General features: G+C 49.3%; 1 protein-coding gene across 10 annotated transcripts in view; it reads left to right on the forward strand.

Annotated features, from left to right (window-relative positions):
• LOC120840895 (fragile X mental retardation syndrome-related protein 1) overlaps positions 1-14,454 on the forward strand; it is a 47,353-nt gene extending 32,899 nt beyond the window's left edge. For 6 of the 10 annotated variants that reach the window (XM_042294123.1, XM_042294122.1, XM_042294129.1 and 3 more), the window contains 7 exons: positions 167-245; positions 1,341-1,450; positions 3,893-3,991; positions 4,436-4,751; positions 8,799-8,945; positions 10,269-10,627; positions 12,513-14,454. In XM_042294123.1, the coding sequence (XP_042150057.1) occupies positions 167-245; positions 1,341-1,450; positions 3,893-3,991; positions 4,436-4,751; positions 8,799-8,945; positions 10,269-10,627; positions 12,513-12,782 (1,380 nt within the window). In that variant the 3' untranslated portion in view covers positions 12,783-14,454. The remainder of the gene's footprint in view (positions 1-166; positions 246-1,340; positions 1,451-3,892; positions 3,992-4,435; positions 4,752-8,798; positions 8,946-10,268; positions 10,628-12,512) is intronic. The other 4 variants (XM_042294126.1, XM_042294125.1, XM_040211668.3 and 1 more) reach the window with 1 other exon arrangement.
• Positions 14,455-16,004: the final 1,550 nt, after the last annotated feature.

The following is a 16,004-nucleotide window of genomic DNA, read 5'->3' on the forward strand; positions in this document are numbered from 1 at the left end:
GTCGCCATAGAAGCATCAGTCCTAGCTCGGGGGGGGGGGGGGGGGTTGGGGGGTTGGGTTGGGTTGGGGTTAGGTATGAATTTCGATTGCGCCTTGTGATTTTTAAATCAGGTGAATTGAGGAATGCAGTGCCGTCTGCCCATATTTTTTTCTTTTTCTCTCTCAGACGGAGGAATCTGTGAAGAAGGCGAGGGGATTGCTTGAGTATGCGGAGGAATCCATCCAAGTGCCTAGGATTTTGGTCGGTGAGTGCCTTTGACAGATCCCGTGACGCTTTGCATCTCAGCCCCGGCGGTATGCTAGGCGACGCAGGTGGCGCGAACACCATGTTCACACTTGTTTGCAATTTACTCATACAATGTACTGACAAGCGTTACATTTTGCCGCTTAAGTTGGTGGTCCGAATATGCACTTTTCACCGCGCTGGTTAGTTGTGGTGACAGCCTTTGAATTGAAAGAGCAAAACCTACAATCACTTCTTCACGCCAATTGTATCGCGCTGTGTACCTGCAGTGCGTGTACAGCTGAGGTTGCGTGCAGTTTCCCTTCAGACCTGAAATTAAAGGAGTGTGGAAAGTGTATCAACAAGAATGGATTAAATACCGTAAAATTCCTTGAGGACGCCCTTCCCCGAGAGATTGCCCTTCTCGTTTTCCTGGCTAAATATCCGTAACATGGAAATTTCGAAACATCGCCCACACCCTGATTCCCGTCGGTCGTCACGTAATGTCTAGCAGGGATTGCATCAATCGTGCTGTCTGCAGTATCGGTATGTATGACAGGCAAGTTCATAGCGGGTCCCAAGTTTTTGTCCGCACTCTGCACAAGCGATGTCGGCTCCTGTAACATGCGCTTTCCCGCATATGTATTGCATTGTAAAATGCGATTCTGTATCGTCCGCGATCTGTGGTGCTCGTTCCCGTGACATCAGAGTTTGTAGCAGGTGCCCGCGTTCTTGTCTGCCATCTGCATGCGCTATATTGGTTCCCATGACAGGCAAGTTTGTAACAGGTTCGTATGCGTCTATTGCACTGTGAAACGCGAATCTGCTGCGTCCGCGACCTGCGACCTTGTTACAGAATTTCATGGCTGCTGGCACTTTAAAAAGATTGTGTAGAGGACGACCCTTTTTGCTGTACATCGCCGTTTCAATCTTGATGCAAGCGACCATAACACTTAGTGTCATGTGCATGCCTCTTCTCTCCGCCTTCTCTTGTCACCTGCCTTTTCCCCTCCTTGGGTTCAAGGATTCTTTCCAAAATTGTGGGACTCACTTTGAGAACTCCCAAATGAGGAGGCGCTGAACTGTTTCTCACCCTGTTCTTTTTATCTACCTGCAGGCAAAGTAATAGGGAAGAACGGCCGGGTGATTCAGGAGATGGTGGACAAGTCTGGCGTCGTCAGGGTAAAAATTGAAGGAGACAACGAAAACGAGACTCCCCGGGAAGAGGTAACGAAGCCTCCTTGACGACCCCTCCCTCTCTCTGTCCGCTCGCTGCCTGCGTGCTGTTGAATGCGGGCAAACAAACGAGCGACACCTCGCCAGCGTAACCAAAGCAGCGTTCTGGCATCTGGAGGAGTCTTCAGCAGTACCCTTCGTTCACGAACATGCCCTCTTGTCACCTGTTGGCAATGCCTATTGTACGCTACGTATGGCAGGTTTGCGAGTGGTGTCTGTTGTTTGTTTGTTTTTCTGGGGGTACTAGATGCAAAGAACATACAACATGAAGCTACAGAAGTACTGTGGGTTCTCAGGTTTTGTGCATAAACATTTGCAGTAGAACCCTCTTTTTTCGCTCTTCATGAAGCAAGGGTAGAAAGAAGCATGTGGTCTTGGAGAATGTAACGACCAATTGGTGCTTTTGGGTGCCTTAAGATTGCTTTGGCATGCTCCACTTTTCAAGACTAAATCAAAGTTAGCTTTAGTAAGAATGCAGTTCTGCGCGACGGCAGCAACCAGACAACCGGCTTGCCGGTTGTCTTGTTTTAAAAGGGAAGAGGGTGGCTGCAGTCAAGCTGCCTAATGTGCCGTGTTGGGCATCAGTTTTTGTTAGTAACAGGTGGGAAGGCAACCACAAAAAAATGGGAAATCAATACAGGAATGTCTATGAGAGTAGAACGGGACTGGCATTCAGAATAGAGTAAGAGGCGGAAAAAACATGGGAACCGTAAATGCGTCAACTATATTCTATCGTACAATATCCTTGAAACTCATCTGGCTTGTACTACATTGGACATGCTCTGTAATAGCAAAGTAAGAAAGGCACTGTCGGGCAGATGTTTACAACCTCTTGTTTTAGTTGGAGATAATGGTTACTACTTTAGGGTTTGTATTGTAGCACAATCTAATACTGTTTGCCCTTCTGTCGGCCTGAGGACAATCACTTTGTTGGTTGCATCTCGTGGCATCTAATGGCACAATCCTTTGGCAGATTTGGAATGCTTTTCACTTATAGTGCAAAGAATGCTAGTCCTTTTTTGATGGTGCGGCAGAGCGCTGACGAGCCAAAGTTGCTCAGAGTAATGAAAGGCCCACAAGTGTTGCCAGATTGTATCTAGGCTTATTAGTCATTAATTTTTTAAAGCATGCACTTTCTGGGCAGTTTGTTTCATTGTATTCTTATAATTACTTCAGAATGTGTTGTTATTGGCAATTGTGTCGTTTTGTGTGGGACGCAGTGCCCAGAACATGATGTTTGACAGTCATAGTTAAGGGCTTTTGCTTTTTTTTTTTTTGCCTGTTAACCTCATTCTGGTACCAGAAGCTGAGGAAGGAAAAGTATTTCTATAATGAAAGTATAGAGCCAAGCTCCTTGCACTCTCAGCATGGTTCCGAATTTTAAGAAATAATGAATCTGACTGCTAAGTAATCTTAAGAGTCATGAAATGCTTTTCCAACTTTTTCCTGTTTAGATTTCCTAACTCATAAATCGCACATTCTACCAAACAGTTCAAGAAGACGGAAAGGCGGGAGTCCCCTTTTGCTTGTAATCTCGTTTGCGTACCCGGGCGCAACCATTCTTTGCCTAGAAGATTAGCCCGTCGCTCAAAATTCAGACAAAAGTTGCTTTCCCCACCCCGAAGCTGACTGTGCTGTGGAAGCTACGTGCTCGTTGGGCCAGCCACACTTCTGCCACATGATCACGCTCTCTCACGCATACCCATGCGCAGAGAAGGAGGTCAGGTGATGAAAGGGAGGCAACTGATTGGTCTGGCAAGCGCGTAGCTTCCACCACAATGTCAGCTTGGGGGGAGGGGATTAAGTGAGGTCTGGTGTCGTGTGACTTCAGTTTGGACCTGGTGATGCACTGCGGGGACCGCGTATGTATCGCAGTGAAAAGGCAGAGCTTACGAAGGGAAAGAGGTATGAAATAGTCCGCTGTGTTTCAAATTTTCGTACCGAAAGTCAGGCTTTTGACTTTCTACCTTTTTTTCTTTTGGCCCACTGAACGATGTGCTATTAGTAAAATCCCAATATAAATTGGTTTATTCCAGCCCAAAATTCGTTTCATGGGCCCTTTAAGAACTCTGTTGGACCTGTCGGGCTTACTGTCCCAGTTGTCAAGTGCTGTCAGTTTTGTAAAAGGCTTTTTCCAGGTCATAGTAAGTTGTTTGAGGAAGTGCGTTAAAGACCACATAGATCGGCCCATTTCTAGCAACCGACGTTTTGGCCAGCGTCGTCTCTGTGTCGGCGCATTCAGAACGTCCTTCTCTAGCTCGCTTTCAAACTGGCAGACGTGCATCGCCAAAGTGTGCTCTGTTACGCGTGCCTGGACAGTTTCCTGCAACTGTCGCAAGGGCCGCAGTTTGTGTCGCTGTCTCCTCCTTTCCCCTCCCGGTGTGTGGTGTGAGCAAAGGTACCAGTGAGAGGTGGTCTATAATAGACGAGCAGACGGACCTGTCGTTGCAGGTGCCCTTCGTGTTTGTAGGCACGGTGGAGAGCATCAGCAATGCTCGCATACTCCTCGAATACCACCTGGCACACCTCAAGGTGAGCTCTTTCCCTCGTCCCTCGCCATGGCCCCTGGAACGTGTCTCCGACTGGTGTGTTTACTGAAGGGGTCTCTCAATATTCGCCCGACGACCTTGTAGGAGGATCACGTTGTTGCTTGCCACGATCTTGGTGGAGGTGGCAAAGGCCTGTCCTGCTGCAGATTGCTCTGTAGCCAGGCAGTCGACGGAAACAAAAACAGACGCGATGTGAGATGCTGCTACAATGGTGATTGTCGCATCCACCCGACTTTTTTGCCAACATTTCTGCGACCAACTGACAGGATCGCCACATCCGATAGCGTCACTCGGCAGCTCCCAGGACATAATTTGTTTCCACTTGGGTCTCTTTCGACGCATGGGCGGGAAAGAACAATAGATGCACCAGTCGTAGAAGCGCTCCGGGCACCGGCATTCTTGGAGCTAACCCTTTTGTCTGGCGCAGGAAGTGGAGAAGCTGCGCCAGGAGAAGCTGGAGATCGACCAGCAGCTGCGCAGCCAGCTGGGCGGCCCCCCCAGCTACCAAGGGGGCTTCCCCCTGCCCCGGAGGGGAGGGGGGGGAGGTGGCCTCCAGGGAGGGGGGGGTCACCCGGGCGGGCCCTACCACCATCCCCACCCACACTCCCACGACCCCCACGAGGGAGGGGGCGGGGGCCGGGGGGGAGGCAGGGGCCGGGGGGGCCCGCCCCAGAGGGGGGGAGGGGGCCGGCGCTGGGGCGGAGGAGAGGGCCGCTACAGCAACAGCAGCAACGCACCGGCCGGTATGCACCACCCACCTTCCGCGAGCAACGGGGGCGCTGTGCACAACTCCCTGCCCCCTCCCGGGCGAGGGGCGCGGAGGGGGGGAGGGGGCAGGGGAGGGGGCCCCTCGGCGCAGGGCCCGCGCAAGCAGTAGCCATTGCCTTTGTGTTGCGCGGTCTCGTGCGTCTGGAACAGGGCCACGCGAGCTGCCTTTCTGTCTAACGGCAATGAGCGATTCCCTCGTTGCCCTTTCCGCCCTCCTAGTGCGGAGGGCGTACCTTTCTTTAGCACCCCTCGGCTTTGAAGAGGGTGTTTCCTCCCGATGCCTTTTGCTCCGCGGGCCCACCGCAGCTCGGTGTTTTCGACGGGCCCGGGGAAGAGATGTCCCTCGTGTACATAACTAGCTGGGGAGGGTTCTTGCGCTGCTTGGGACGTGCGGTGCTCTCTTTCACTTCCTTGCTCGCTCGTTCCCTGACGTTCGATCACGAGTGTCAAGTGGCACCTCACATTGGGTTGCGGTGGACGGGCAAGGTGTTTCCCGTTTTGATCTCGTGCTCGGCTTTCGTGGCACCGCTATCTTATTGTCGTTAGTTTGTCTAGTCTTCCAGGTCTCTTTCGCTGCCCTCCCCCTTTTCGTGTTAAATCGGCAGTCATTTCCTTTCTAGTTTTTGCTCATTATCTCAACAACACCAAATTGGTGGACCTGTGATGTCAGATGCTGGCACCCATTGGGTGAGGCACTTTTAACTCCCATGTAAATTATTTTTGTGATTCTCTTCTTTTTTATTTGAGTTGTGTTTACACCTTCCCGCCACACCGCTCCCATAAGTCATGCCTGCGATTTCAGCTAGTCATTGGGTGCAAGCGACACACCCAGGGGAGGGAGAGGAGAAAGCCAACTTTGTTTTGTTTTAGTTTCGTATGTGTACGTCCTGCGGACGACTGGTTTCGGATGCAAAGCCGCCACCCCCCCACCGAAAAGTCCATCTTTGGAGTATACATAGTGTGAAAGGTTCCTGAACTTTTGTAATTAGGGTTTTCGGGGAACGGTGGAGTTGCGCTCTTGCAGCGCAGCCACCTGGAAGCGAGTTTGCATGTTTTCCTCGTGCATGTGGTATGTTTGTGCGCGTTTCCTTCGCCTGTGCACCGCGTGCATGACGCCGGGCTAGCACCACCCCCAACAAGGTGTCATTCGTGACTCGGACAGGCTGCCGCTCCCCCGCCTTTTCGTTCTTGTGTGTCGTCTGTTCCAAGACCAGAGGCGGCATTTAGTAATTGGAATTTCATCGGTGCTTCTATTTGTGTTATGGCAGGAATGAAAGGGTCTGTGCTCTCCGAGGTGTCCGGAGATGATAATGTTTGTTCCGTCGTTGGTTACGTCGCTAATACTAACCATAAAAAATAAAAACAAATTAGTTTCTTTTTTCTTTTTTTTTTTTTTTTACAATTGATTTTATGAGCCCCAACCCCTCTTTCGAGTCGGACGGCTTATCTGCAGAACAGTAGACACGTGGTGTTCTCTGCAGCAACACAACTTTGCGAAGGACCTCTACGCAAGCTTGGCACGTGTGTTTGCGAGCCGAAAGCGCCGGCAGAATGGTGTTGTGAAACCTTGGCACCTTTCTCTCCGACCACCTCGTGAATTGCTTTTTTTTAATCGTAGTGTTGTCGAGGCAAACTCTGTCGCAAGTGCGCCTGGCCCCGTGGAGGTGGGGACGGACAAAGACAGGAGACGAGTGTGTGCAAGCGGACAATCGCGGCACAAACTTGAACGCTTGAGGCCGTGGCTGTGTTTGTGCGCGCGTCTGGTTGTGCGGGCCCTGCAATACGTGCTGCACGATTTTCATGGCAACGCGCCCCTTGTCGTCGATGCTGTCTCCTCTGCCCGATTCGGATGGTTGCTGGAAGAAGACACACACTTTCGTTCTCTTTTTGTGTACAGAATAAAAAAAAGCTTCCCAGCATCCCTTCACTCCTGTCTGTGGAAAGAGACAAGGCAAAAACAACCACAAATAGAAAAAAAAGACGTCTTTTTATTAATTTTTTTGTCTGGGAACTGCCTTTTTGGTGGCAGCTTGGGGGAAGACCCTTTCATCCCTGCCTTCGCTGTTCTCTCTTATTTAGATTTCTTTTTTTTTTTTTTTTTTAATCTTGGATTTTGTTTTTACTGTTTCTTGGAGGCGTTCCATACGTTTGTCGCGTTGCGTGGCTTTGTTTTGACCGGTTGGGGTCTGTGAATGGACGGATTGGGGGGGAGCACAATCTTTGGCACGCTGGGCAGATTGGCCAACATTGCTCTCATTGGGGTGGAAATCCATCGGCTTTCGTTTCGTTTGCTTTTGCGTACAACGGCCGACAGGGTTGGAAGGGTCTCCCTCGAAGCACATGACGGCTGTCTGCTGTGCTCCTTCGTTTTGGCTAGTCACCTGTTCTGTTACGTCGTGAAGTTCTGCTACCTTTTGGGTGATTCGAGACTGGCGTGGAATTTCTTACCACTCGACAAACGAAGGAGCCAGATGATTGTGTCGTGTTAGGTTTTAATAGCTGCGGTAGCGGCAATCGCTTCCCGCTCCGTTCACATTTTGAACTGGCATGGCTCGTTTAGCCGCATGGCGCAGAGTAATTGTCTTTAGCAAGGCTTGCTGACTAGAGTGCCAAGGATTGTGCTCCCCCTGCCATGGTGTGCGTGTTTAGGTATGTATTGCCCGTCCTCTCACAATCTCTAATCTTTTTGCTGTGGGAACTACCACGTTTGCTTGCCTGTCGTGCATCTCGAAACTAGTGTGGTCGGGCAGAGTTTTTAGATCTATTTATCCAGTCTCCAATAATCTTAAAGTTACACATACACTTTGTGCTTTTAACCTTTGTAGTTTATAATCATTCATATCCTCTCCAAGACTCTTCCTTGCAGAAAATGGAGATTGACTCGTGTTTCTAAGCATCGTGAGCCAACGTGTCCATTTGAGAAGTATGTTGGCAAGTGACTTCCAATGTGAATTGCATAGTTTGTTGCTCGCCTGGTGTCCCGTGGCTGGTAAAAGTAAATCGAGTGGACCGTCTTGCTTTACATTTGCACCGACCAAGAGAAATCGTCGTGTTCTGCCAAACATTTTCTCGGGTCAAACTTTCAATGAATTTCATTGGAATTGATATTTATTTGAACAGAATCTGACTTGGTTTGCCGTTTCGATTTGTGGCACAAGCAGAATTAGTTGTTTTGAGAATGGAGTGGCTACTCTCTGCTATAGGATAAAGCAGGATAAAGTTGCTCATTTGGATGTTCCCACAATTTATTTCACTCCCTCCTATCTTGCCATATCTTGTCATCGCAAGAGTGCTCTTGTTTCACAAAAACTTTCTCGTCTGTATGGCTCGTTTATCAGTGCAGTAGCCCATCCTGCTCAACGTGTCCTTGTGCCTTTTGTCATTGCCAGTGGCTTCAAAGATGACTAAGAGTACAACCCGTCAAGTGCATGATCTCCAGTCTTGGGACGTAGTTTCGTTGACAGAATGCAGTACCGTAATCATAGAGCTACGAAGCCTGGAACGCGTCATCCGGCTGGTGTGTGTGGCGTCCAAAAAAATGGGGACGACAGTGACTTGCACTTTCCCTTGTACCTTTGACAGCAGGACACTCCGGCTCTCGTGGTATCATTTGTTGCCACTTCGCCGGAAGGCACCACTTTCGGCATATGGGCAGATGCTGAGCACACGCCAGTCAGAGAAGCCTTCCAGGCATCATAGCGAGGCTGACCGGCAACACGGCTGTAGCACCGAATTCTGTGCGTCTCCTAAGGAGGGAGATTCGGAGCATGGAACAGAACACAAGTGCGTCGGCGTTCGGCTCAGACTCGTGTCTTTGCCAATTGAACACGGGTCTCGGTCCAATGCGGAATCTCCACTCTCGTCCAACCCGTGCTTCGCGTCTGGCTCTTTAGGCGACGTTGAAAATGGAGCGCTACAGCCTCGTTGCGTGGGAGCTGTTGAGCCGATGCGGTGTGGAGGCTCCTGTCGATCGGACGTCTGCGCTCGCGCGTCGGGGTACAAGACCCTTTTGCTCCGTGCAGGCTCGCGGCAGACTCCGGAGCGGCAGAATGGGACATCCGATTTCCCCCCTCGGAGGGGGGGCCGTGGCGACCGCAGGCGGGTGACTGACGAGGACGAATCCCTTCTGGACAGCCACGAAGTCTCCAGCGTAGCCAGCCTGGACAGAGGCGAGTGCCCTTTCCTTCCCCCGGCAAGGACTCCCCTTGGGCGGACTTCCCGCTCAATGCGGGCATACCTCCTGCCGGCTAACTCTCTTGCAAGTGGAGTTTCGACGTCGTGCGACCAACTACGAGGGGACAAGGGACTAAGGGTGCCTAGCGTTGCGGGCAAATAGCTGCCATCATTCCGTCATCACTTTGGTTATTGAAGTTATTTTCAGAATGCAGAAAAACTGTCGAGAGGCTCAAAATGTAGGTTGAATGAAGCACATCTGCTTACTTAAGGGGTGGCGTGTAATGTTTTTTTTTCTATGGAAGGGGAGTTTAGCCAAAATTTGAGAAAAGGATATGTAAAATTTAAGTCTACTGAGAGGAATCTGCTGGATCTAGGTACTTTCTCCCCACAAAGGTGGCCTCGTGACCTTAAACCCCCTGTTGCGAGGGAGGGAAGCTTCAGGAGAGATCCGCTTTGATCGGCAGACTGGGCCTGCGAGCACATCGACGCTTTTTTTTTTTTCGGCTTTTCTGCTGTACTCCGTGCTGACAGCGTGGTGGGTGCTGCGTACTCGCCGGACCGGTCGGCCACCTCCTTTTCATCACCTGGCCTCACTCTCCCCATCCAAATCTGGGCGGGAGTGCGATCATATGGCGGACACTGCAGCTTAGGAGTGATTGGAGTGTAGTTTGGGGGAAATAAATGTTTAGTGGGGCAGCCTTGTTGTATCTCTGTTTGTTGCAGTACACGACTAAAATGCACCTGGACTGCAGTGAGCTAGGGGGGAGGTGTGGCAGTCCATCGCTTTTAACAGTACCCGAGAGCTGTCCCACACTTTTGGCTAGTTCAATTTACCTGCACCTCCTGTACCGGAGCAGAAAAGTGTAGGGCGGTGTGCTTCCGGTCGTATCTCAAAACACGCACCGGAAGTACACCGCCCAACACTTTTCCGCACCGGTGCAGGAGGCGCAGGTAAATCGAATGAGCCCAAAGTGTAGGATCACCACAACGGCACAGACCAGTTAATTCTTTGGAAATTGGGTGCTACATAAGAGGGAGCAGGCAACAAATGCAAAAACACGTAAGGCGTCGCTTCTCCTTTACTGCTGAAAAGTACTTTTACAAAGTGGGGCAAAATGCTCAATGGGTTCATTTTTTGTTAGCAGCATCTTTGAGCACTGGACTGTGAGGTGGTGCTCTGTAGACTTTGGCTAATGTTTTTCATAAAAGAAAAAGTTGACCCCCCTATATCCGCCCCTGTTGCCTTCTTTTCGGTGACTAGCCCACCGTACCTAGGGACACGTGTGAGCGGGTTGCGTCCCTTTCCCCCTCCGCAGAGAGCGTTGCTTCGACGGAGGGTCAGCGCAGCAACTGGCAGCGCCCGCAGCAGCAGCAGAAGCGCCGACCGCGGCGCTACGGGGGCGACCGGGGCCCCCCGCCCCCCATGGGGGGAGGGGGACCTTCGGGGTCAGCCCCCTCGCGCTCTTTCTCGGAGCCGCGGGATACCGGGCACGGCCCCTCGGCAGGACCCCACCACCGAGGCAACCGGGGACCCCCCCGGGAGGGAGGGGCCCCCGCCGGGGAGACCCCGAGGGACGGCCCCCAGGGCAAGGAGCCCGCGGCCGCGAAGGAGGGCGCACCCCCCAAGGACCTCGCCCCCGCAGCCCCCAGGGACTCCTCCGTCAAGGAGCGAAAGGTGAGGAGACGGCTTTTGGCAATGCGGCCGCAAGATCGCGAAAAGGGGATGGCTAGTTATAGGAGAATATGGCCAAGGAGGTGCGGGAACTTCGGCGTAAAAATGCGGGAACGCGGCGGCAAAAATATAGGAAACTGATTAGGCCGAAGCTTACACACTTTCAAACGGTGACGACAGCGTGAGCCAAAGACGACCACGAGAGAGAAATTCGAACATGCGTCGCGTTGTATGCTCTCCTTCCTCTTGGGGTTGCCTTTTGTGTGGGTGGTTCTCACCGTCTGATGCGGAAGTGACCGCAAGATTAGGGCCCCTCTTTTTTCTGAATGTTAGCAGCATCAGTTTGAACCCACTTATGACGAATGCGGCTATAGTGAAGTCTCGTATGTAATGAACAAATATTCATTGTACTCTTGTGCTGCTATACTTTTAATGTAATTTTATCCCGTTCTTAACAAACAAATTTGTTGTTTCACTTTATTGTTGAAGGAAGACACTTATTCCCAGGACAGCGTGCGCTTCGATCACGTGCTTCGCGGAGTCGGCGAGGGTAACTCTCGCTGTAACTCTTGCAAGCATGTTCCAGGTTTTGACATTCTGTGTGCTTCTCAATCGTGCTTTGCAGAGCTAGCGAGAGTCACTGAAGTATGTTAGGGATATCGAGATTGCACACGCTTTTCGGTTGTGTTACTTCACCATCCAAAAAGGGGGGGTGGGGGGGTGAAGGGGAAAGGGGAAAGGGGGAAGAAAACAGTTTTTCAAACGCACCTGAGTATGGGGGAATCGCGTATGTCTTTCTAAAAGAATTCAGGTAGGCGAAAATGCATTTTGCTGTGATCAACCCATGTCCGGCCTTGACTGCCAGACGTGCTTACAACCGCTGGCGGACATACTCGCAGAAAGAACTTGTGCAAAGTGGCTTCCCATTTCGTCTATTACTGCCTAGTAATAGATGTTTAATTTCCTCCGATCACACTTTCTTTTTTTCTTTTTTTTTTGGTTGTTGAAAGCCATATTCACAGCAGGCTGTCCAGTCGCGCCAAGGTAGTGCGCACACATCATGCACATCTGGTGCTCCTCGTTTTATGTATGCTCTCCCACAGTGGGCAAGCTCTCGGAAGGAGAAGCGGGCTTTCAGGCATGTTACAACGCACTCTCGTAGCTTTCATTGTAATGAAGGGAAATGCGGCTTTATTGTGGCTCCTTTGCACTTAAAATATGCAAAAAGTATACAGCACCTATTATGAAAGCCTATGCATGACCATGATGCTTAGTGTTTGAAAAATTTTTAGACTTTTTGAGCAAATATGGTCAGTTGCGAATATATTTCGAAATTGCGTCAACTTTGTTATAACCGGGTTCGATTGTAGTGTGCTATTCAATTTGAATGGACGAGCGCCGACGAAACGAAACGCCAAAGGCAATTCTATACCTATCATGAAAGTTGTGATTTTTTTCTTTCTAAGTTCTCCATCTACCTCCTAAAAAGCCCTTTTCAGGGGTTGGTCGAGCACTTTGGTCACCATCATGTCGCGACGTTTCTAGGCATGCTTCCGGTCGAGCGTGCACCAAAACAGTAAAAACCTGCTTTTTCGCCAAAATGCCACGGAGTTGCGTAGACCGGGGCTGTGCCGAAACTAGGCAAAAGGTTTTGCAGTATTTGCAAGGTCGGTGTCGTCAAATAATAACATTAGGAATTATTTCGAGCTCACGGTGAAAGAACGATGCATTGAAGAAAATTAGAAATATATGCCGAACACGAGCGTCCCGGGGCTACCTGACGATGCCGGCGTGTTTTCTCGTCGGTCACGCTTGAGCGAAAAATGTGTGATCCAGCCTTTAGGTGGACCACGCCATTGAACGCCCTCGCATCTGCCCTCTCTCGCAGTCCGAGCCAAAGGAGAGAGCGAGCAGTGCCGGAGGCAACGGATCGAAGCTGAACGGGGAAGTGCGGCCCGACGATTCCGTCGGTAGCGCGGACGCGCCCAAAACGCAGCGAGAACCTCGCAACCGCCAAGCGAGCACGACGGGCAACGTCGCCGCCGCGCCACCTCCCGCCGGCGTCACGAGCGGCGGCAGCAGCGGTAAGGTCGCAAGCACCCCGGCCGTCGCGACGCCTCCCAGGGAAGAGCAACCGATGGTCAACGGCTCCAAGTAAGACGAGCGACAACGGCAAGAACAATGGCAACGAGAAGCAGCAGCAGCGGGAACTGAGGCAGACGCGGAGAGAGAAAGAAAAAGGGAAGAAGCGGATGTTGGGGGAGAGGAAGGGGCGCGAGTTTGTGTGCCGACAACGGGGGACTTCGATTTCGAGAGAGACTTGCGTCTGCAAGACCGGCAGTGCGCGAGTATTGAAACTCTCCTGCTTTTGTCTCTTCTTCTTTTTTTTTTTTTTTTTTTTTTTTAGGTTGGGGCAAGCGTTTGCCCTGTCTTTTTCGATGTTTGAGGGTTGTGCTACGTGCCGTACTGTGGAACTGAATTTCGATGAAGGGGTTCTGTTGAACTACGAACAAGTGACGAGTGTTTGCCTCAAAATTCTATGCTATATTTTTTTCTTTGTTTCTGTCACGGCTTGGTTCTACCGAGAAAGTAAAGACGAGCTGTGGAATCTGCTGGAATTTTTCCCCCGATCCTTTTTCACGTTGAGGCTAGTTTGTCGTATTGTTGATTGATCATACTGGTTGTTTGTTTGTTTTTTTGTCTGCCTTTGACCATACTGTTGTTTTTCTTTTTTCATATTGCCATTGAAAATTTTTTTGTGTGAATGAATGTGTGTATGTTTATTATAATAATTACCACTAACTGCTGGCCAAAAAGAGTTGTTATTTTTAGTTTGTGGTGTGTGCGACGAGCAAGCGAGAAGCTGCGTGTGACGCGAGATTGGTTTGGCTGGTGTCTCTTGTTTTCTCTTGTAAATGTGTGCGCTGGTGCGATTCTCGCAACAATGCTCGGTGAATGCGTAGCTTCTTTTTTCCTTACATAGCAATTGATGCATTCTCTAATCCTACTGACAAGCGGCTCGAGTTTTTTTGTTTTTGTTTACTTCTTTTTTTCGAGGCTTGTGTTTGTAACACGTTGCAGGTCGGGCAAAAAACACATATTGGATGATTGTGTGTTTGCGTCTCCTGGCCGCAACGCATTCGCAACAAGCGCGTTTAGCAATAGTAGCGTACAAGCCAATTGCCCTCCAATCCCTTTTTTTTTTTTTTTTTTTTTATTGCACGAAGCACTTTGTACGGTGGCATTTGTTGCCAACATAGTCACTGCAACTAGACGGGGCTTGGCAGTTTGCAATTAAATTTGAAGCGTGAGCAGTGTTTGGATGCTTGTCTCTCTATCTCTTTCCTCGGGATTCCTGTTAAATAGACACTTTTTGTATGTGGGAAATCGTTCGGACTGCCCGCTGCCACACCCCTCTTATGCTGCGAGTTTTCATTTCAAATGTGGTAGTGGCAGTTTTCTGAGTGATATAATTATGAGAAGAGCACTCTTGCAAAGAGGAAGAAAATAGCTAGACAGAAGACGAAGCTTTCTCTCTTTTTTTTTTTTTTTACACACATCTCTTTAAAGGTGCACAAGCTTTTTGTTCTCTGTAAGTGTTGCGTACTCAACAGCGAGTGCACCATTATTTGCAGGTTTAAACTGTTTTCTTTCGCCATTGCTTGCGAGATGTTGGCATTAGTTTCGTGATTATTTATTTGGACTTGTAATGGTTTTTGTTGCATTTGTTGGTCTGATATTTGTGTGGCATGTTCTTCCTTGCCTTGTTTGTGGTGTGTTTTTTTTTTTTTTTTCTGTAAATAAATATAAAAAAAGCAGTTGCATCTTTACAGGTGTGTGTGCAAGAATTCTTATGCTGCAAGTATTTCTTGGCCCGTTGAGATTAGGGCTTTCATAAATGGGCTTTTTTCTTCGTTTTTCTTTTTTTTCATATTCTCCTAGTTAAACTTGAGAAATAAAAGTTTCTAGTTGATGTGTGGTGGCTATTGTTAAAGAAAAGCATTCTAATACTACATGGACATTGAAACAAAGAAAAGAGGAGGATATTTTTGGGAAAGCCCAGTAACAGAGATGTGCCAAGCCCAACACCCGCAGTCCCCTTCAAATCTTTACCTTGCAAAGCTCGTTCTAGTCTAGCAGGCATGAAATAGGAAGAAATTGGGCCTGTATGGCAAGTTCTAGGTGGAGAAAGATGTGTTTCAAGGTCATGGAATACATATCAAGCAGCTCTTGTTATTTGTAGCTTTCCCTCTTGGACTGCTGGGAACTAGCACACAGTTTCACAAAAACATGGGAAGTTTACCTCTAGCTTCATATTGGGCATGTATTCTTGAATAAACATGAACCTCTTGCAATCTGAAATGCATCATTCAAATTAAAGTTTTGTGGGTGCTTGAATGCTCCCTGTCCAGTTTCTATAACCCTAGGGCTTACGAAATTTGCAGCAGTTAGATATTTCTAGTCTTGCCAGACTTAAAGGGGCACTGACACATCAAAATCATTTTTTTTTTATTATCCGAAACGATTGATAACGATGCCGGGACATTACCCTCAAAATTCGAAATTTGTGAAGTAAAAAAACAATTTCCAAATGCCGAATTCGAAGTTCCCGCGCGATCGGCGCCGGTGCCTTGACGTCAAAAATCGCGGAGACCTGAGAGTCGACTTTCTTTCACCACCCCCTGCTGTTGCCATGGCGACCCAAAGCGAGGAGGAAAGGAGTGAGCGCAGGTGTTGGTGAGCGGCGGCAGCGACGGCGTTGCGGCGGACCGGTTTTGAGCGGTGTCGCCTGTTTTCCGTTGGAGGATACAAATCCAGGAGACGGCACCACAACGAACTCCCGATTTTTGGTATTTCAAAAAGAAGGGCCGTAGTGCGTTCGCAATTGCGTTAAAAAACATGTTTTACGATTGCCGTTATTAAATGTTATAGAGATGTCGCCTACAAAGCTTCTAAATTTCCTGATTTTTGACGTCACCGATCAAAAGAAGCGAGGAGGCGAGAGGCGGGAAAATCAAACGCCAAAAATAAAAAGGCGCGCGCGCGCGCGGGAAAATTTTTTTTTGCGATGCGGTTTTTTTTGCGTGTTTATGACTGCAACTTGCATCGTTTTAGACAATAAAAATAAATACGACCTTTGGGGTGTCAGTGCCCCTTTAAATAGCTGAAAAATGTGTTTAGACTGATGCATCTCTATAAATTTGGTTTACGGACAACGCAACGCTCCAAAATGAGCTTTGTATTGTAAGTCCCGTTTCTCCCCCGCTCCTACATGTCGAGCCATTAAATACTTTTTTTAAGCCTTGTCCCATTAAGTGAATAATCGGAGTAAATGACCATAAAAAGACGATTGCGCGGCACGCGCCGCTCAATGGGCGGC

This window comes from Ixodes scapularis, unplaced genomic scaffold (assembly GCF_016920785.2).
Source record: "Ixodes scapularis isolate PalLabHiFi unplaced genomic scaffold, ASM1692078v2 PGA_scaffold5__190_contigs__length_132052651, whole genome shotgun sequence".
NCBI lineage: Eukaryota > Metazoa > Arthropoda > Arachnida > Ixodida > Ixodidae > Ixodes > Ixodes scapularis.